General features: G+C 48.6%; 1 protein-coding gene across 1 annotated transcript; it reads right to left on the bottom strand.

Moving 5' to 3' along the window:
• Positions 1 to 10,188: 10,188 nt before the first annotated feature.
• Positions 10,189 to 18,303, bottom strand: LOC141727199 (uncharacterized). The gene is made up of 2 exons (XM_074533310.1): positions 17,473 to 18,303; positions 10,189 to 12,942 (listed from the first exon to the last, which is right to left on the bottom strand). The coding sequence occupies exons 1-2, from the start codon at positions 17,627 to 17,629 to the stop codon at positions 11,477 to 11,479; spliced, it is 1,623 nt and encodes a 540-aa protein (XP_074389411.1). The 5' UTR covers positions 17,630 to 18,303; the 3' UTR covers positions 10,189 to 11,476.
• Between the last annotated feature and the right edge of the window lie 3,091 nt (positions 18,304 to 21,394).

The raw sequence follows: 21,394 nt of genomic DNA, 5'->3' as shown, positions 1-21,394 counted from the left end.
GCTCTGCTGAATATTCTTCCTCTTTCCATTATCATGGTATACCTGAGATACCAAAGGAGGCAGGAAAGAAAATGGAACATAATGGCTTTGAGGCAAAGCAGCTTTACATCCTGCTTCTTCAACATTGCCCACATTTGAGAAGTTAACTTTGTAGAGCTTCAGCTGTATATCACACATGAAACAATAATTGCTCTATGAATTAAACCATAATGAGAATCCATCTCTTCCGGGATGAGATTGCCTGTCTGGCAATATCACTGTGGTGTTCAGTGCAAGAGAATCATAAATGGGACTGAAAACTGCATCTGTTCTCACAGGGTGGTCCTTTTGATTTCCAAGAGACTGCTTTGTGCAGAATGCATTACACAGTGCATGCAAAAATGAAAGTACTTAGGCATTCATCAATGTGAGAGCATTGGGGGTTTTATGCCCAAACCAGCCACAGCATGTGTCACATATCCTGAAGAGCATAGCTTGTAGATTTAGTAGTTCTGAAGCTCTTTTTCTTTTCAATTATTTGGATTTCCTCCCTGTGGCAGATCAAAACTGTCCTTTCCACCAATTACACCATCACCAAGGAAGGTGGGGAGAGGTAGACAAGGACACTTTCACTCCTGAATCTCCCCTATACCTCATATTCACTATTTATCTTTGTTTCAGTTACAAGGGAATCCATAGCTGTGAGAAACATTCAGTAAAGCAGACAGCTTCCCCTTTTAGCTATCAAGATACAAGATGCTGGGTGACTCCTTCCCTGTGGTAGCGGAAATAAGGGTTCTTTGGATATCTTACTGCTAGACATGGCCCAGAATTATTTCAATCTAATATTACTGTGTTTATTTACATTTCACCTGCAAATTTTCTCATTCCTGTCCCCCTTGCAATCAGTCCCCACAGGTACAGTATTCAAAGTGTATGCCCAGCAGGGATACACTTTAAACATCCTGCAAGCATTTATGGAGAACTACCTTTATTCCACTCTCTTCATATCACCACTGGAGAACTGCTCTGATTACCCAGTGTCTTCAACATTCAAACACTGCAAAAATTTAAAGTATCCACAGTGAGAAGCCAGGCTAGGAAAATGCTGCTGCTAAAAACGCCAAGGGAAACAAGCACACAAGCATCTCACAGGTTCACTTGCAAGAAGATGTTATACTGATATTAAGGTTATTTCAGTTTTAAAGGGAATTCCAGACTCTTGGACTTAGTCCTAATTATTTCAGGGAGAGAAAGAGAATCCCCTTTCAAGGAACTGCCACAAAGATAATTAGAGGGCAGGAACACATTTTCTTTTAAGAAGGCATGGGACTGTGAAAGGGCTGTTCAGACTGTAGAGGACAATGTTCTGGGGAGATCTTAGAGCTCCTTCCAGGACCTAAAGGAGGTCCAGGTGACATGGAGATGAACTTCTGACAAGGGCCTGGAGTGTCAGGACAAGAGACTATTATTTGTACAAAAATAGAACAGGGTTTCGACCAATATTAGGAAGAAATTCTTCCATGTGAGGGTGGTCAGGCCCTGGCATAGGGTGTCGAGAGAAGCTGTGGCTGCCCCATCCCTGGAAGTGTCCAAGGCCAGGCTGGACAGGGCTTGAAGCAACCTGGGACAGTGGAAGGTGTCCCTGCCCACGGCAGAGGGTTTTAACAAAATGGGTCTTCCAATTTCCCTTCTAATCCAAACCATTCCATGATTTAAGTTCTGCCAAAAAAAGCATAAGCATGACTAGACGAAGTTTCCCTATTTTGCATACCTCTAGAGAATTTGGACACCTCCATGCCCACCTATTAGTGAGTGACCCTAACTGGGCCCATTCACAATTTACAGTTGGGCTGCAGGTGCAGATTTTTTTAATACCTTTTATCACAGTAACCCCCTCACTGACATAATTATTTACTGAGCTAGAAGGTCTCTGTGCAAAACAGCTCAATCTGTTCCAAAACACAAGGCCACAGGAAGCCATCAAGCCTCAGAGCACAGAAGCTTCAATGTTCAGAGCAGGCAGTGTTCTTCTCACAGCCCCACCAGGACTCAGCTGTGGGGCTGCACTCACAACACCTCAGCTGCAATTCTAGTTGTGACAGACTTCAGGCCAGACCTGGAAAGTATCTCCAAATTCCAGCTCCTTCTTTCAAATTTTCTTACAGTTTATCGTCCAGATTCCAAAGCAGGCTGATTAACCATACATAAAAGAGTGTCCTTTCTCTTGCATTTCATAGTGACTTCTACTGCGTCCAACTTTCTACAAGCACACAAGACCCTATATTGATTAAAAAAAACCACTGAGTATCAACAGGAATTGTAATAAAATGCAACATAAGCAGCCTTATGGTTATTCTAGAACAAGGTTATTCTCAAAATCTTTCAACATATGGCATACTGACATTATTCACAATGAATAGAGTAGTGGGTGCATGCACCACTGCGTTTTGGCAGAGCCAATTAGACCAACTTCAATATTTGTATCTAACTTGTCAAATCGGCTGTATAACTAGTAATAGTTAATAGGGGCCCTTCATTAGCCCAGGCAATCAAGCAGTGATTCATCAGAAGCCACACTTGCAATAAGCTCCATTAGCACCCTGTGCCTCAAGGTTAGAGGATGTGCAGTGCCTGTGGTAAAAACATGCAGAAGGATGTTAAAGGAAGAATGGAAACGTGTTTCTCCTTTGCATTTAGAACAGACTTAAAAAAAAGGACTGAAAACATTTTCACCATTCTGCAAGAGTTCTTGACATTTTCACTGGCTTGAATCAAGCCTAAGTTTCAAACCTTAAAAAAGGCTTCAATAGCAAAAATCTCATTCAAATCAAATAAAAGGCAGTCAATCAAATTCTTTGTTTCAGAAATTCTGAAGAGTTGTTACATTTCATCTATAGTACATACTATAGATCATGTTTAGTGTCCACATAAGCAAATTCTCAAAGCTGTTCTTTAAATTGAAATGTTTGCTGTTACACTTTTTTTTCTGGTACTGGTAGTCTCATTGAAAGGGACCTTTATGCTCAACCAGTTTGTGTTTTAATGACTCAAGTATTTTCCTCTGAAAAAGTAATTTGAAAACTATTCAGCCAGCTGTGCTTCTATTGATGTGACTGAAGGGTACCTTTTTGCAAGGCTGATCTTCTGAAACAGTCATCCCATAATCAAAGGATATTGAAGGAGATGTCATATATCAAGCAAAATGGGAGGAAATTGAAGTACCTTCTTCGTGGCACAGGACTTACAATTACTTTACCATATCCTGATTCCACTAGAAATAGAGTTTAAAATCATAGTACTATCAGGTATCCAAAAAAATATTGATTTACAGAGTACATGTTTGCTCCAGTCATTGCATATCTTTGCACTGTTAGCAATTGCCAGGGCACAGCTTCATTTACTGAATTGTGGACATAGCACATCCAGTGAGTGCCACAAAGGTTCTGAAATCAAATGCCATTCACAACAAAATTGCCCAATTATATCTTTGAAAAGCTGACTGTGTTTGAAAAATGTGCATTGTGCTTGAAAATAGCAAGATTAACACAATGAGGATTATCACATTATTGATGGGACTATTTTGCTGTAAAGGGCAGAGTCAAGCAACTTAGAGCCATTCCATTTTAAGAGAAACATGCTAAGATGATCCCACATCACCCACACTACATAGTTACATTTCCCTCTTTGCTCTCTCTGACTCATTTCTTAAGGATTTTTATCAGTCTCTTTTCAATTTCCTTTTCATTTTCTTCAGGACTCAAAAAGGAAGACAATACAGTATAAATTAGTCGAGTTTTGTCCTCATATAATTCTTTCTTCTTCTGAAAAATAATTATCTTCACAACCCAAGATTTTCTTTGTAGCAGAGTGAACAAAAAAAACCCAAACAAAACAAAACAAAAAAACCCAAACAACAACAACAACAACAAAAACATTTTAATGTAGCAAGGAAGGACACAGGCTCTTGAGGACTGGTAGGGAAGGTGAGGAGGGGTCACCTTCCATGTCAATGACCAGCTGGAGTGAAGGGAGCTCTCCAGGGGATAGATGAGGACCTGTCTGACAGATGATGGATCAGGATTTAAGGGAGGTGACCAGGATTAAGGGTGACTTTATTGTGTTGGGCTCCAGGCTCCAGGAAGACTGCGGAGATGATTCTCTCTACATGCAGACAAGAGCAGCCTTCTCATTCTCAAGCCCTGTCTGCCACAGGGAGGGTTCAACCACCCTGAAATCTGTTGGAGGGGCAACGCAGCAGGAATAAGCAAGCCAGGAAGTTCCTGGAATGCACTGATGATGCCTTCCTTCTCCAAAGAATAAAGGAGACAGAAGGAGGGTAGCCGTGCTGGATCTTGTTCTCATCAACAAGGAACGGCCAGTGGAGAATGTGAAGCTCAAGGGCAGCCTGGGCTGAAGGGACCATGAAATGCTGCAGTTTGAGATCCTTAGGGCAGAGACAAGAGGGCATGGTACCCCGGACTTAGAAGAACAGACTTTGGCCTCTTCAGGGACCTGCTGGGTAGACTGAGATAAAACCCTGGAAGAAAGAGCAGCCTAGTAAAACTGATTGATATTGCAGGATCACCTCCTCTGAGCTCAGGAGCAATGCATCTCAACAAAAAGGAAGGCAGGCATGAACACCAGCAGGCCTGTGTGGATGAACAAGAGGCTCCTGGACAAACTCAAGGCACTAAAAGGAAACCTACAGAGGGTGGAAGCAGAGACATAATGTCTCAGAGGAACACAGAGAGACTGCCCAAGCAAACAGGAATCCGGTTAGGAAACCTAAGACCCAGAAAGAATTAAACCAGACCAGGGATGTTGAGGGCAACAAGAAAACCTTCTGTAGATGTATTGATGGTAAAAGGATGGCTGGCAAAAATGTGAGCCTTCTCTGGAAGGAAACAGGAGACCTGGTTAGTCACGACATGGAGAAGGCTGAGGTACTCCATGCCTTTTTTGTCTCAGTGTTCACCAGCGAGGTGTCCAGCCACACCACCCAAGTCACAGGAGGCACAGGCAGGGACTGGGGGAACGAAAATGGGGGAATGAACTGCCCACTGCAGGAAAATATCAGGTTCCAGAACATCTATGGAACCTGAAGGTGCACAAACCAATGGGACCAGATGAGATCCTGAGGGTACTGACAGATGAAGTGGCTGAGCCACTCTCCATCACGTTTCAAAAGTTGTGGCAGCCCAGTGGACTTCTCACTGACTGGAAAAGGGAAAACATAACCCCCACTAGTAATAAGAGGGATAGGGAAGACACAGGGAGCTACAGACCAGTCAGTCTCCCCTGTGTGCCCAGCAAGATCCTGGGAACTGTGCCAAGACACAGGGACAGCCAACACGGCTTCACTGAGGGCAAACCATGCCTGATAAATTTGGTGGCCTTCTATGATGGGCTACAGCAGTGGTGGATGAGGGGAGAGATGCTGACATCATCTACCTGGACTAGTGCAAAGCATCTGACAGTGAAATCCTTGACTCTCAAGGTGGCGAGGCCCTGGCACAGGTTGTCCAGAGAAGTTGTGACTGCCCTGGATCCCTGGAAGTGTCCAAGGCCAGGCTGGATGGGGCTTGGAGAAACCTGGGATAGTGGGAGATGTCCTGAACCAGAGCCAGGTGTTTGTAACAAGATGACCTTTTAAATTCCCCTCCAACCCAAACCATTCTGTTACTTTATGGAATTCTGTTACTTCTTCAAAACTCTATCCTTCTGCTGAGATCCAAAAGGTGACAGAAAAATAATGAATACAACAGTTAATTTTTTTCCTATCATTTGTTATAAATAAAAGTTCTGTTCTAGGAAAACAGCCTACTCAAAGCAAGGATTCTTAACAGTTTCATGTGTCTTCAATTACTATATCATTGTTATGTTTTTCCTTTAATCCAGGTGTAAACCAATAACCTATTAGAATATTAGTCACCCAATTGAAACAAAAGAGTTCCATGAGTAATCGTGTTTTGCCAGTTTTCTGTTTATTGTTTATATATATATTTAAATAAATTGACATCAAACAATAATAGCCCAAGAGCATAAAGAAAAGATATTTTTTTTTTGTATGGCTTCTGAAATTTCCTATCTACTTTAACTCTGAACAATTTCTCTCTGGTGTTCCTGACTCCCTCCCTGGAAAAAAACACAGGAGTTACACAATTCAGCATACAGCAAAGATATTCAATGGCAATTAGTACAGGCATATCAAAGGTTAATTGTACAGGAGGACTAGGTGAATGTGTTCCAGTTCTGCAAATCTTTGAATTAATAAAATGCCCAACCTATGTTTAATCAAAAAAGAAATGAGGAGATGATCAGATAATCCCTGGAACACTGCTAATTAATGATCCCTTCCTGTACTTAGATCACTATTAATTTAATTCTCAGAAGTATTCATAGTTTAAACATATATTTGACTAAGCAATAATAGAAGGTAATAATAAGACTTGTGGATTCACTCATCAATCTTGTATACAACTCCTGATTAAAGGAGTTTAGGAAACCCATGGAATGATACAGACGATTATGGAAAGAAGCATGTCTGATTAGACATATCCAGACCACAGATATTTTACATTGAATAGTTATAATTAAGTATTTGTAGACCATATAATTCACGAGAATTTGAAACTCCAAGTTTATTCACTAGAAATATATCCAGAAATTAGGACACTGAAGTAATTTGGATAATCTTCTTGGTCCAATTTGGCTCACAATTCAGGAAATTTCTTCTGGAATCTTAAATCTTTACAATAATGAAGACTCACACTAAATAATTTCCCTCCTAAATGTAACAGGCAGGTTTGGACACTACAGACACTTAGAGAGCTCTCAGAAATGTAAGTCATATTTCCAGACTTAAGCAAGATTAACAGTATGAGAAGCCAGAATCCATACCATCCCTAAGGGTCAAAAACATTTGTCTTTTCAACAGGAGTTTTGGATTTCCTTTAAAAATAAACAACTCCTTCAACTCTTAAATCTTAGAGAAGCTTTAGAATAAATAGAGGAAACCTCTTCTCATGAAAGCAGTATTTTTGCTAGTAAGGGGCATCCTTTTGCCACAGCATCAGTCCTATGAAACGTCTGCTTGAGGACACCTGCAAAAAATACACCTGAGCAATTAGCAATGCTAAAGCTGTTTAATGCAAAACAGAATGGTGCTCCAATAAGAATCTTCTGAAAGGTGCTACAACAGTTTCCATGAGCAAATCCACATACCCAGAAACAGTGATGATTTCCAAGGAGAGAACAAGAGGCAGCATTTAAATAGCCAGACTCGTTCCTACTTGGAAGTCAGTGGTAAAATTCTCAGACGTATCAGTGAGGACAAGATCAGGCCACCAGCAAAGTCTTTTTTAAACTGCATTCTACAATATCCCCTCTGCTGGCGTGACTATGCCACACATAAACAGTACCCAGGGAAATCCTTGGAAAAGCTCCAGGTAAGCTACAGAGGCGTAGGAAAAGAAACAAAACTGAAGAACAGAGAAACAAAGGGCTCCACACCTTCCAAGCACTACCTTGGGAATTGCTTTAATGCGCATGTTAGAGCAAGGTGTGGAGGTCGGCTCATGCAAATGAGGAGGACTTCTTGAGAGTGATGAGGAGAGGTTCTGTTGGGGTTGGAGGTTCTTTTGACGCGTACTTCTGTCCTTCCGCTGTGGTGATGGACCTTTGTCTGATCTCCCTTCAATCCCCCGCGGTGCGGTGGCTGCCGAGCAGCGCCGGCCGGGGCCGTAAGGGGCCGTGCGGGCACTGCCCCTGAGGGCGGCACGGGGGCACTTGCTGCTGGCCGGCCTGGCCGGGGAGCACCGCACCACCAATCAGGAGGCGAGACGAGTTCCACCAATGAGCGGCACCGAACAACGCATGAGGACTGCTCATGAATATGAATGAGGCTGGTCCTGCCTGTGAGCGCTCCGCCGGAGGGTGCAGAGCGGGTTGGTGGGCAATTGTGCGGGATTACTGCAAAAAGAGGGGGAAGGAATGCAGCAGCTGTAGGTATCACTTGAAAAGACTAATATTGCTCACTACAAGGACCAAATGCACACAAATACTGATTACCAAGAGAAAAGGCCGGCTCGCAGCTGCGAGGACGCCGGCAGCCTGTGCCCTGAGCCGTGGCCGTGGCGGGCGCTTTGCGGGCAGGGCTTTTCCGAGCCGGCCGCAATGTGCTGCCCCCCGTGTGGGCCCGGCTGCGGCAGAGGCAGGCGGGAGCGCGGCGGGGCCGGCAGCGGCGGGCAGAGGCCGCAGAGAGCAGCAACCCGGCCGGACCCGCTGTGGAGCGGCACGGAGCTGTCGGGCAGGCAGCCCTCGGGTGCGCAAAGGCCAGGAACCGCGGCAGGAGCCGCGGCAAGAGCCGGCCACAGCGGCAGCTCGCCGTGCCCGGGGCCGCAGCCGCAGCTCTCCCCTGCCGGCCACGGCAGCAGCCGCTCGCCTCCGAGGCTCCGGCGCTTCCTGAAGACGAGGGGCCCGGCCCCCAGCACGCCCTGGAGCCCCGCAGCCAGAGGAGCCGCCGGCGCCGCAAACGGCAGCGCAGAGGGTGCAGGTTGAGGAGGAGGACATGAGGCTCGCTGTGGGCCGCGCTGGGGCAGCTCTGCCCTCTCGGCCTTCGCGTTGCACCCTTTGCTTCTTTTCCATGAGCCCTGATCCCCGTCTTTGGCCAAGGGCCCCCACAGCCCTTTCTAGGGCTGCAGGAAAAACCCTATCAGCCATGACAGTTAAGAGAGATAAAAGAAATAGAGTCTGGTCTAAAAAAAATTTACACATTTATTCTACCTGTTTTCAAAGTTGCCACAAATTCTTCAGTTTATTAAAACAAAAGAAAGGAATTCATTACAGACCAACAAAAATTTCATCCCGTTTGTTGCACAGCATAGGTGGAGTTTAGGAAACAAAGGCGGCAGCTCTCTGGCCCACACGATGCTGCTGGCAGAGCCGCTGCTGCCTACTCCAGGCTCAGGCAGGCCCCTGAGCAGCCTCGCTGCACAGCCAGAGCCATCTCGATGCTGCAGTGCAGGCCAGAGGCGCCGCTCAACCGGAAGCTGCAGGACTTGCCGCAGGGCAGCGCCGTGAGCTGGCAGTGGCGCGACTGCGGCAGGAGCAGCCAGGCCGACAGCACCAATGTTTGCACCCAGCCGGTGACTTTTTCCGTGTCAAAGGACATGCAGGGGATGTCCATCAGGTACCACTCCTGATCCCTGGGCAGCTGGCCTGTGGCAGCTCCACCCAAGCCCACACCCCAGGCTTCAAGGGGCTCCGCAGCCGCCCTCCTACTCGCCACAGCCTAGCCTCTCATCGAACTCTGCTCTGCTTTCACCTTCAAAGTTCTCATTTGAATATTTGCTCCTGCCACCAAGATCTCTGCAGCTGCTCCAGCCAGGCCCACAGTCCAGGCTTTGAGGTACACTGCAGCAGCCTGACACAGCCCACCAGAGCCTGGGCTAGCTCACTGGACACTCCAAAGCTGTGCCAGGAGTGGGGAACAGCTGTGGACTGGGTTCTGCCCACAGCTGAACTTTAAGAGCTACTGCTCTACAGTGCAAGATGTCAGGCGGCAGCAGGGACTGGGCAAAGGAGAAAGGACGCTCTCTGTTCTGAGGTTCCATAGGAAAGGGTTTATTCTGGGTGAAAGGTGCAGGACAAAAGATCCCCAGCCACCTTAGTGCACGGGATTAAATACACTAACAAATCAGGGGGTGGATCCAAAAGTGTGACCAATACGGGGAGGTAAGGGAGGAGTGAGGGGGTTATGTCAACAGTCTAAAGCCAGTCAGGGTAGGTGGAAAGAGAGGGAAGATCACAGGGGCAAGTGGGGTGTTATGGTTTAGGGGATTTCCAAGGGCATGTTGCAATCAGGAATTGGCCCACGGGGAGAGTGGCAGGAAAGTTTCAGGCAGAAGGGGCTGGGTTGCCATGACAGGCTGGGAAGGAACTGGAACAGAGGGTGGGGAATGACTTACAGCTTTGCCACTGCGCACCAGAACCTGGGCTAGCTCTGTTTTGCTCGGGTGGAGCAGCGAGTGCAGGGAACTGCCTTGCCTATGATGAAGCAAAAGGCAGAACCTTAGAGCCAGCACTGCTCTGTGCAGAGAGACAGTGTTCCTAAGCAGCAGGGCAGGGACTGAGCAAAGAAGGAAGAGGAGACTCTCCAGTTGTGAAGTTCCAACAGTGAAGTTTATTGGAGTTGGAGGGGTCAGGACAAGGAGACCCCCAAGCACCTCTGTGCAGGGGGTTTAAAGGCACAGCAAAACAGGGGGTGGACACAAAATGACAGCCAGTGGGGGTAGCACTAGATGCAGAGTTTAGGGGCAGAAACCAACAGGGATAGGGGGAGGAGAAAGTCTTGGTTGGGGATTGGTCCAGGTAATGAGTGCTAGGGAATGTTCTGGAAGAAGAGGCAGGGTTGCCTTGACAGGTATTGAAGAGTCTGGAATAAAGGGAGGGGGTACCTTGAGGGACAGGTGGAAGGGAGGGCACAACTTAGGAAGAAACCAATTTGGGGAAAACATGGGAGATAACAGAATGAACCATTTAACAATAACTTAATAAAATAAAACAAACCGTAACATCTCCCCCTTTTATTTTCAAAAAGAAGGATCTGGGCAGTACTTGGAATCCTGATATCGGTCATAAAACCACAAAGGGGGAAATGGAGGAGAGGGAGTCTCCAAAGGGATCTCTGTGACATTAACCTCGGGGGCTACAACTTAGTTCATGTCAGATAAACTAAATTTTTTCATAACTGAAAGCATAATTGCGTGAGGGCGTACGCGGCCCTAGGTCCGGCTAGCTGAAGGGGGTGAGAATGGCTGACGCCCCTACGCATACACCACCAACCCCCTTCGGCGTCTTGGCCTCAGGCTGGGCTGGATGTTGAGCTCGGAGTTGTGCGAAAAGAGACGAATGAGGAGGCGACCACTTGCTGGGGGTGAACCGTCGGTTTATTGGATGGAATGGAGGCACCAACGAGGATGGGCACCAGCCAGCAAAATGGCCCCGAACAAGGGGAGAAACAGGGTTTTAAAGGGAAGGGGAGGAGAAGGGAGGGAAGCCCAGCTAACCAATGGGAAAACTCAAAAGGAGGTGCTAAGTATAACTGACATACAGAAGTAGCCAATAAATACAAAGTAAAGGAGGAGCCCCGGGACCACAGCCAACCACAACCCCCAGAGAGAAGAAAGTTCTCGAAACCTGGGAGATGAGGGGAGTGATTGACTGGGCCCAGGGAGGAGAAAACATTTACTTATATGGGAGAATAGGGGAGGAGGAATTACATAACACAACTGACTGAAAGCAGGGGTTTCTATGGAAACAAAACTGGCAGGAGAGCAGTGGCAGGAAAACTGGGGAGGGAGGAACCATTTACAAAGAACAGGGGGATACAATACATAAAATGGGGGAGTAAACAGAAAAACTTAAAAACACACTACAACATCTCTCTGTTTCTTAACAAATAAAATAAAGAAAACTAGAATGTCCACATAACTCAAAAATACAATGCCTGCGGCTGGTCCTGCCAATCCTCGCCTTCTTCGAGCTGGAATTCGCGTGTACCTAGATGTTCTTGAGGCGGCTCGGTTGACCCCTCCTCATCCGCAGCTCTTCCGGCCTCTGAGGAGAGGTCCTTCAGCTCGAAGTGATCTTCCAGAGGAATTGCGGCATGATTGGCAGTTATTGATGTTGCTCTGGCTATCAGTCTTTGGACCAAGCCGCGGACCAGTATGAACAAAACTAAAAGTACAATCAAACTTACAACCATTTTACAAACAGATTCTAAGACTGAGCTGGCCCACCCGCTAAAGCCCCAACCCTTGAATATGTCCCCCAGCCAGTCCGATGTCTCCTGTTTGACCTGATGGACGAGGTCTTGGAGTCTTTTAATGGAGTGTTTGGCGTCCTCGGCTCGAGAGGACAGGTTCAGACAGCAGAGGCCCTCAAACTCCTCACAGTGATGGTGATGGAGCAGCAATAGAAAATCTATTGCTGCCCTGTTTTGGAGTGTCGCCTTCCTTGTAATTTCCTCGTCTGTAAGGAGGTCGTATAGCGCGGCTGAAGTAAGATTGGCTTCTTTAGCCACCCAACACTCCAGGCGGCCCAATTCGCCCAGAGCCTTAGCCACCGATACCCAAGACAATAGGATGGTAAAGGCGACAGATTTAGGATGTGACCAATGAGTAATTTCATCGTCACAATCTTCGGTGAGATCTTTGAGATCTCTTTTAGGTCTAGCTAATTCAGATGTGACGTTTGTCCTTTTCCAGTTGATAATTTGGGTGATGTTGGGGGTAAACAGCGACAGCCGGCCAAAAGTGCACGGCCCTCCGACCAGACCAGAGGGGATGCCTGCCCACGCTCGGTTGCCACAAATCAAAAACACCCCCCTTGGAAGGGCGTAAGGGGTCCGCTTAGTAGTGGTGGGGCCGACGATCTTCAGAACAGCCCGACACCACTGGTTAGCCTGATATTCCTTCTTTGTTTGCAGGACCACCTCACTGCCCCTCTCTATGGGGGTAATGGTATAATCAAACTGAAAACAAATAGAAGAATTGGCGGAACCGAGTAAGTGTAATTCTGTGGGCTCGGAGGGCGCAGGATCCAGCCTCGCCACTCCGTCTCTCCAGGCGTTGCTGGGTTCAAAACCAGGGAGGAAAGTAAGGCTCCAGGCCAAAATGGGGGAAAGGGCAGCCTGGAAGGCAGAGGGGAATTCGCCAGGAGAGAAAGGGATCCCCACAAGGCAGGACGACATCGGGTCCTCTGCTGCGCCGGTGTCAAGGCATATGCTGTCTTGCCCTAATGACTGAGCCAAGGCACGCCAGAGGTTAACTTTTGGCTGGGGGATGACCCACGGCTCCCTAGATGGCAGAAGGAGTCTGCAGGTCGTCAACACCATCAGGAGTGAGCCAGGGTTGGGAGCCAGCGATGCCAATGCAGGGGCCATTCGGGGAGATGCAACTGAAACAAGAGAGGATGGTAAAAATATGACGAATTCACAAAAATGGTTCCTCCCCAAACAACCAATTCAAATAAAACATATGGGGGGTAGGAGTTGGAGCTGGGGGTGTAAAGGAGGAAACATGGTGCAGAAGGTCAAGGGGTGGAGGAGAAGCTGGAGGAGAGGGTTCCTCGGCGACTGGGGGGAGATCAGGAGAGAATGAGGAAGGTTGGTGGTAGAGTTTCCTCCGCCGACGCCAACATGCCTGCCGGACCTGTGGCACTGCTTCCTTCTTGGTCCTCTGCTTCAGGACGAAGGGCCTAACCCACTTAGATGGAATCCACGTGGGGCCTGAAGGAGTGGATACGCATGCATATCCCTTCCCCAGGTCACCAGGTCAAAGGGGCCCTCCGTCCGCCAGGTCTCCAGATCCTTGATAAGAACCGGGGGCCTGGCTTTAGGCTGCAGCTGCTGGTGACTGCCGAAGTGTCGGACCACTGGAGGATTTTGGCTGTCAAAAGAGCAATTCAAAAAATTGAGAGTGTACAGTGCTCTTGACAGCCGGACGTGGGGGGTCTCCACCTTCATCGCCGGTTGTTGTCGGGACAGGATCTTCTTAAGGCTCTGGTGAGCCCTTTCCACCATGGCTTGGCCTGTCGGGGAATAGGGGATGCCAGTTTTATGCACTATTCCCCATTGCTGCAGGAAGCTCCGCAGCTCCTTGGAAGTATACGCAGGGCTGTTGTCTGTTTTTAAGGCCCTAGGGATGCCCAAGACAGCGAATGCCTGAAGCAGATGCTTCTGAACATCCGCTGCCTTTTCACCTGTGTGGGCAGAAGCATAGATCGCCCTGGAGAAGGTATCTGCTGAGACATGGACGTAACACAATCGGCCGAAAGATGGGATGTGTGTTACGTCCATCTGCCACACCTCGCAGCTTGCCAGACCACGGGGGTTAGCCCCCGAGGTCACGGTAGGCATCTGGTCTTGCTGGCATTGGGGACATGTGGCCACTATCGCCTTGGCCTGCTCTTGCGTCAGATTGAATTGACGAACCAGGCCAGGCGCATTTTGATGGAACAGTTGGTGGCTGATCTTAGCCTGACCAAACACATCTGGGAGGGGGGCCTGCGTAACAGCAGCCACAGCCAGAGAATCGGCACGACGGTTGCCTTCCGCAATAAACCCAGGCAGGTCAGTATGTGACCTCACATGCATGACATAAAAGGGGTGCTCGCGGTGGGAGACCAATTTGACGAGCCTATTTAACAATTCAAATAATCTTTTGTTGGTGACCTCTTGAAGAACTGCGGATTCAGCTCGTGACACTACACCTGCGACATACGCAGAATCTGTAACCAAATTGAAGGGTCCAGGGAATCTCTGGAATGCCCTGACGACTGCGTCCAACTCAGCAACTTGTGGAGAACCCTCCACAACAGCAACATCGGCCTCCCACTGCTGAGTCTGAGGATCCTTCCAAGTCATGACTGACTTGTGGGATGCTCCAGACACGTCAGTAAAAACTGTCACAGCATCCAGCGGCTCCCTGCTCTGAACCTTCTTTAACGACAATTTAAACTCTGAGTTAAATAATTTGTGGGCTGGCCGATCCACTGCGATGCGCCCAGTGTAGCTGTCGAGTGCAAACTGAAATATTCATTAGTTTGCAGCAGTTCTTCAAAGGTCTTTAATTTAAGTTGGCCCGAGTCCAATTTAATTGGGATATGTATGCATGAGAAATCACACCCTGCAAGCTCCCTGATCCTGGATCTTGCCTTGAGGATCAGTTCAGCTACCAACTCCTGTGGCCGTGTCATTCTTTTGGGCCGATGGTGGCTCAGAAAGACCCACTCTATGATTAAGAGCTTATCTCCTGAGCCTTGGTCCTTCAGACTATCGTTCCATTGATGTATCATGCCATGAAGGTGTGGCAATTTTCTCAGTACTATAAATTTGAAGGGCAGGCCTGGATGGTATCGGTGGGCCTGCCTGGCCGAAATAGTTTTCTGTACCTTCTCCAAGGCCACCTCCGCCTCTGGAGTGAGAGCCCTAGGGGAACTAAGCCCCTCTTCCCCTTTCAACATATTGAAAAGGGGGGCTAGGTCTTCGGTTGAAATGCCTAACCAGGGTCTCACCCAATTTAAAGACCCACACAGTTGATGGACATCTGCTAGGGTCTGGACCTTTGTCCAAATAGCCAATTTCTGCGGAACAGTGGTCCGCTTCGTAATTTCGAGGCCCAGGTATTTCCAAGGTGGCATCCACTGAATTTTGTCCTGCTGGAGCTCGAACCCTGCAGCAACCAACACATTGGTTGTCAGGTCAAGCTCATGGGCAAGCAGGCTGTGGTCGGGCGCACACACGAGGATGTCGTCCATGTAATGGTGGACAATGACGGCATCCCCGAGGGCTGTACGTATAGGCGACAGCAGCGAAGCGACATACCACTGGCAGATCACAGGGCTGTTCTTCATGCCAGAAGAGTGGAAGCACCCGCCAATGATAGCACTTGGCTGGGGACTCACGGTTGATGGACAGAACCGTGAACGCAAAGCGCGGGGCATCGTCCGGGTGAAGGGGAATTTGGAAAAAGCAATCTTTTATATCAATTACGGCCAAATTCCAATTTTGGGGGAGCATTGCTGGGGAGGGCATCCCTGGCTGAAGAGGATCCATATCAATAATTAATTCGTTAATTTGGCGGAGGTCGGTCAGGAGCCTCCACTTGTCCTTGTTGGGCTTTTTGATGACAAACACTGGGGAGTTCCAAGGTGACATGGTCTCCTCCAGGTTGCCTTTCAATAGCTGCTCCTGAATGAGCTCATTGAGTGCCTTTAACTTTTGCTTGTTAAGTGGCCACTGCAAGACCCGTACTGGTTTATCAGAAAGCCAATTCAGCTTCCAGGTCCAGCGCTCCTCAGTGGCCACTGCCCGAAAAACCTGGGGAACCTTCGGGAGGTCAATTTTAGCTCCCCACTGGGCTAATAAGTCCCTTCCCCAGAGAGGCTCTGTGTAATCTAAAACGAACGGGCATATAGAAGCCAATTGCCCGTCGGGCCCCTTAATTTGCACAATGCTCTTCGACTGATTGGCCAATTGAAGGCCCCCAACACCTGAAATCGTGCCCGCAGCGCTTTGCAAGCCCCAATGTGACGGCCATTCTCGAGAGGGAATGATCGTCACATCTGCACCCGTGTCCAAAAGACCCCTCACGATCTTTTTGTCCCCGCCCAACGAAAGTTGGCATGTCAGGCGGGGCTTCTCCCTCCCTACCAACTGTGTCCAGGCCACTGTCGGAGGCGATGTCTTCTTCCAGTCCTTCTGGTCTTTGTCTGGAACTGGGATGGCCTGGGCAATAACCTGTCCCTTCGGGAGGAAGAGTGGGGGTCGGACACAGTACAGCCCTACCGCGAAACGGTCCCGGTCGGTAGTCACCAGACCAGGGACGATGTGGATGTCTCGCAGAGTGTGCTTCGTGTCTCCAACCACGGTCCACCTGCAACGTCCAAGTTCCCTCCAGCGACTCGGGTGTTGCAGGTCGACAAACACCAGCTGAATGTCACTACTAGGGAGATAAATGTCCCTAGTTAGCTGCAGCCTGTAGGGGGAAGCAGAGGACATGGTGTTAAGTGCAGGTACAGTACCACAGGTCGACGTCACGTCCGATAAGTTGGTCAAATCCGGCAATATGAAAGCTGGCGGTCCTCTCCCGTCTCCTCCCTCCCCGCTTGATGTTAAACAGCCCGCCACATTTCTGTCCACGCGCAGGGAGGGGCTGCACTCCAAGTCTAGTTTTTTTGATTTTTATTCTCCTCCCTTTCCCGCTTCTGCCTGTATTCCATATAATCTTGGCGCATCAGGCACTGGGGCGTCCAATGCCCAACCTTGCCACAGAGATGGCAAGGGTGGGTGGCTGATGATCTTCTGCCGGAGGCAGGAGAGGCTCTTTCATGGTGAGAAGTCCAGCTCATTTATTAGATTAGGCAAGGGAGGGGGAACACGGGAAAGGAGAGCTGAAGGGAACACAGGCAAGAAGAGCCCCAAGCGCTCCTGTGCATGAGTTTTTAAACTTCTACAAAACGGGGCGGATACAAGAAGGCAACTAATGGGGATGCACTCAAGGTGTGGCTTCCAGAACAATAGCTAATTAGGATAAGGGCAGGAGAGAGGTATCGACTAGGGATTGGTCTCGGGTGTAATTGGTAAGGAAGATTTTAGAACAAAGGGATGGCTTTACTCTGATGGACAAGACAGCAGGGGCTTGACAGGCAAGGAAGGGTCTGGAACAAAGGGAGGAGACAGCTTGAGGGGCAGCTAGAAGGGAGGGCACAACTCAGGGAAGAGCCAGCTAGGGAAAGCATGGGGGATAACAGAACACACTATTAAAAAATGGAACAATCAACTTAATAAAATTAACATGCACCGCAGCAGTTCTTGGTCAGTCCGTGGTAAGGTGCGGAGCCAGTCTCTCTAGAACAGGAAAGGGTTGGTGGTAGTTGGGTATAGCTCCAGGAGAGCCTGGCACATGATCTGAGCCGGAGGCTTACCATGGTTGGAGTTATCCCTGATTTCAATTAGTTTGGGAGGGTAGTCTTCTAATTTGAATGGAATCCCCACTAGGCAGGTGGACATTGGATTTCCTGTTGCTACTGTCGAGCGGCAGAGATGATCTTGCTGCAGGGTCTCTGCCATTGACCCACACATTGTTGTGGGGCTGTGGGATGATCCATGCTTCCGAGGCTGGCCAGAAAGGGCCAGTGATGAGGAAAATCCACAAGATAGTTGACATTCTGGGATGGTTCTTCTTCTTCAAAAACAAAAATTAACAGGGATTACTCAGCTCAAGAAATGGATCAATAAACATACATAACAGGGGAAAATCAGGGAAAAATGGGGAGTTCGGATCTCCTTCACCACTGGGATGCAGTCTCTTCCTGGTGTTAATGGATAACACTTCTCTGGCCTACTCAGGTGAATGGGTGATGTCTTAGGATGTACGGTTTCACCCACCTTTGTGGGATCCGCCGTAATCCCAGGGGCGAGGCTATGCAGGCATACCCACGCCCCCACATCATGAGTTTGTATGGCACCTTGACCTTACCACTCTCATGCCGCAGTCCGTGGCCTGAGACCTTGAGTCTGGCTAGCAAGGGGGCGGCCAACAGCCCACTGCAGCAGGGGGAGTCAGTCCCGGTGGCAGGGCCCCAGGGCTGACTGCTTCAGGCACCCCTCGGCATCAGAGGCCTTAGGCTGTGCCTGCAGGGATGAGGTCTCGGAGAAAGCTGCGAGATTGGTCGAAGAATGAAAAGCCGGACACTTCCTGGGGTCCAAGCAAGTTTAATGCCTCTGGCGAACCAACGTGGAGGGCCAGGGACCAGCAGGGAGTGACAAAGAACAGTGGGAGAGCAGGGATTATAAAGGGAGGTGGAAACCAAGGGAGGGGTTTACAGCAAACCAATCAGAGAAGGTCGGGGGATGAGTTTAACATAACAGACTTTGCAAAGAAACCAATGGTTACATAGTATAGGAGGGGCCCCGGGACAACAGCCAATCACGTCTCCAACAGAGGAGAACAATCTGGAACATTAGGAGGAGTAGGGAGTGATTGACTGGGCCCAGGGAGGAGAAAAAACCTACTTATAAGGGAAAAGGAGGAGGGGAAATTATATAACTTAAGTGACTGATACAACCAAGGGCAGGGGTAACCATAGCAACGTAGCGGAAAATAGAGCTACTGGTGGGGAAACTGGGGAGGGCAGAACCATTTTACATAGAACGAGGGGGGGGAACAATACATAAAATGGGGGAGTAATACAAGAAACTTAACAACACACTACAACACTCTCAGGGTCCCGAACCATCACAAGTGGATGTTCTTGGAGCCTGTGGTTACCATGGGGGGAGAACTGCCTGAACTGACCACCGGGGGGTTCAGGTTCTCAAATCAGCAGTTTAAAATCTGATGGTAAAGAGGACCTTGCACAATCTCCCCTGTGCTGTCAGCCCTCTGCTGCTCTCCCATTGGTGCCTCAGAAAATTTTTGAGTATCTGGTGGGTATGCTCGACCACAGCTTGACCAGTGGAGGATGCCGTAATTGTGTTCCACTCCCCACTCTTGCAGGAATGCATTGAGGGCCTTGGAAGTATAGGCAGGACCATTGTCAGTTTTAATTTCTTTGGGGGACCCCTAACACAGAAAAGGCTTATCAGAAAAACCAGGACCCCTGACATCTGGGAAGAATGATGAGGAGGACTCCATTGATATCAAAAAGTGAATTAATTCCTTCATTATACTATGTTATTTTATACCATATTCACTACATCTAAACTGAAGACTGCACAAGCACTCAACTGAACAAAATCTTGGGACTGTCTGCTGACCGACAGTCTGGACATGTGCTTGGCCCTGATAGGCCAAGGAAACAAAACACCATCACTTTAGGTAAACAATCTCCATATTGCATTCTACTTTGGCACAACATGGGCACAGCGAATGAGGTAAGAATTGTTTTGATCATTCTTTTCTCTGCTTGTCTCTCTGCTTCTCTCAGGTTCAGAGAATATGAATCCTACAAAGGCCTGTAACAGATGTTGGATGACATGGTGGGCCTTTTCCCCTGTGTGGGCAGAGTCTTAGGTCGCGCCAGAGAAGGTGCTGATGGAAATATGAACCTATTTTTGGCAGCCAAATTTCAGGATATTGGTGACATTGGTGTGCCACACCTCACAACTTCCCAACCCGTGCAGATTGACCCCAGTGCCCAGTGATTGCATTGCTGAGCCCTGGCAATGGGAACATATGGCCACAATAGCTCTAGCCTGGTCATGCCTCAATTTAAATTTTCTGACCAGGCCAGGCACGTTCTGGTGTAACATTTGATAGTTCAGCTTAGCTTGTTGGAAAAGGTCAGGAAGCCTCAATGGTTTGACAAGAGGCTGCTGCAAGGAAATCAGTTCATTGATTCCCCTTAGCAATTGGGCCAGGCAGATCTGTGTGCAACCTCACGTGCATCACACAAAACAGGTGCTCTCAGTGGGAGACAGCATGCATCGCTTTTCAGAACAGCTCAAAAAGTCCTTTGTTTGAGACCTCCATGAGCGCTGCATTCTCCGCTTTGGAGACCACCCCTGCAGTGTAAGCTGAATCAGTTACCAAACTGAATGCCTCCAAAAACCTCTCAATAGCTCTAACTGCTGCGGCCAACTCAACAATTTGAGGGAAACCCTCAACATACTCCACATCTGTCTCCCACTGCTGAGTTTGGGGGTCCTTCCAGGTCATCACTGACCTGCAAGAGGCCCCGGACACATCAGTGAAGACTGTTAGAGCTTTGAGCGGTGTTCAACTCCTTTTGTTCTTTGGCACCAATTGGAACTTGGAAACGAGTAATTTGTGTGTAGGGGTCTAGACAGAGAGCTGTCCGCTGTAATTTTCCAGAGCAAGTTGCAGTGCTCCACTCTACTTCAAGAAATACTCAAACATCACTTTGGTTAAGCTCTCCAGGGATGTCCGCCCCGAAAAGGTCAACCGGCAATGGACGCACATGAAGTCAAAACTGGCCAGTTCCCAAAGCCTTGTCCTAGCTTTCCTGATCAGCTGTGCCATCATTTCTTGTGGCGTCATGATGTTTTTGGTCCAATGGTGACTGAGGAAAACCCACTCGACTATCAAGAGAGGGTCCCTCTGGTCTTGGGTCCATTGAAATATCAACTTGTGACAGTGTGGCAGTTTCCCCAACACAAAAAATTGAATGCCAATTCAAGTTTGCACCGGTATGATTGCCTTCGTTCCAGTGCTTTCTCCACCTTTTGTAGCGCAACCTTTGCCTCTGGGGTCAAGGACCTTGGAGAATGCAGCATCTCTCCCCACTTCAATAAATTGATGGAGCAGGCTAGGTCATCAGTGGTAATGCCCAGCGAAGACCTGACCTAATTCAAGCTCCCACACAGGGAGTGCTAGTCTCCTAAAGTTTTAGGGTTGATAAATGCCAATTTTTGAGGAACAGTGGTCCTCGCTTGTGGAGAACCTGTCCCTGGGCAGGTTCTGCCAAGAGCGGTCCCCTTTTGGTCCAAGAGACCAGCTCCCCCAGCCCATCTTGCACTCAGGCCCGGACATTGTATTACATGCTCGACTAGTAGCCGAAGGAGGGCTCTTGACACGGAGTTAGTCCAACAGGGTTTATGCAGGATAGGTCTGAGGGTCCAGGTTGGGTGAGGGTGAGGAAAAGGTACAGGGACAGGCAGAAGCACAGCCACTATTGAAGGGGATCAGTGACAGAGCTCAGAACAAGTGTGGGGCCAGAGTATATAACAGGGGGAAGGTAGGAGGTGTCAGGATACAAGCTATCCAGGGAAGGGAGTCAGGGGAGGAGTGAAGGTGGGGTGACATGGGATACACCAAAGAGGGAGTGGAACGAGGGTAGTCTTTTGAGGGGAACCAACAGGGGGACTCAAGGCATAGAACCTTCC

The sequence above is a fragment of the Zonotrichia albicollis genome, chromosome Z (assembly GCF_047830755.1).
Source record: "Zonotrichia albicollis isolate bZonAlb1 chromosome Z, bZonAlb1.hap1, whole genome shotgun sequence".
In the NCBI taxonomy this organism is placed as follows: domain Eukaryota; kingdom Metazoa; phylum Chordata; class Aves; order Passeriformes; family Passerellidae; genus Zonotrichia; species Zonotrichia albicollis.
The sequence above is the reverse complement of the archived record's forward strand: the minus strand, read 5'-3'. Positions and strand labels throughout refer to the sequence as shown.

Excerpts from the sequence above, each read along its gene's own strand:
- LOC141727199 (XM_074533310.1), bottom strand. The coding sequence starts at position 17,629 with ATGTGTGGGTCAATGGCAGAGACCCTGCAGCAAGATCATCTCTGCCGC. Across the intron at positions 12,943-17,472 it reads CAGGGATAACTCCAACCATG|TTGCATCTCCCCGAATGGCC; the intron begins GTAAGCCTCCGG and ends CTCTTGTTTCAG.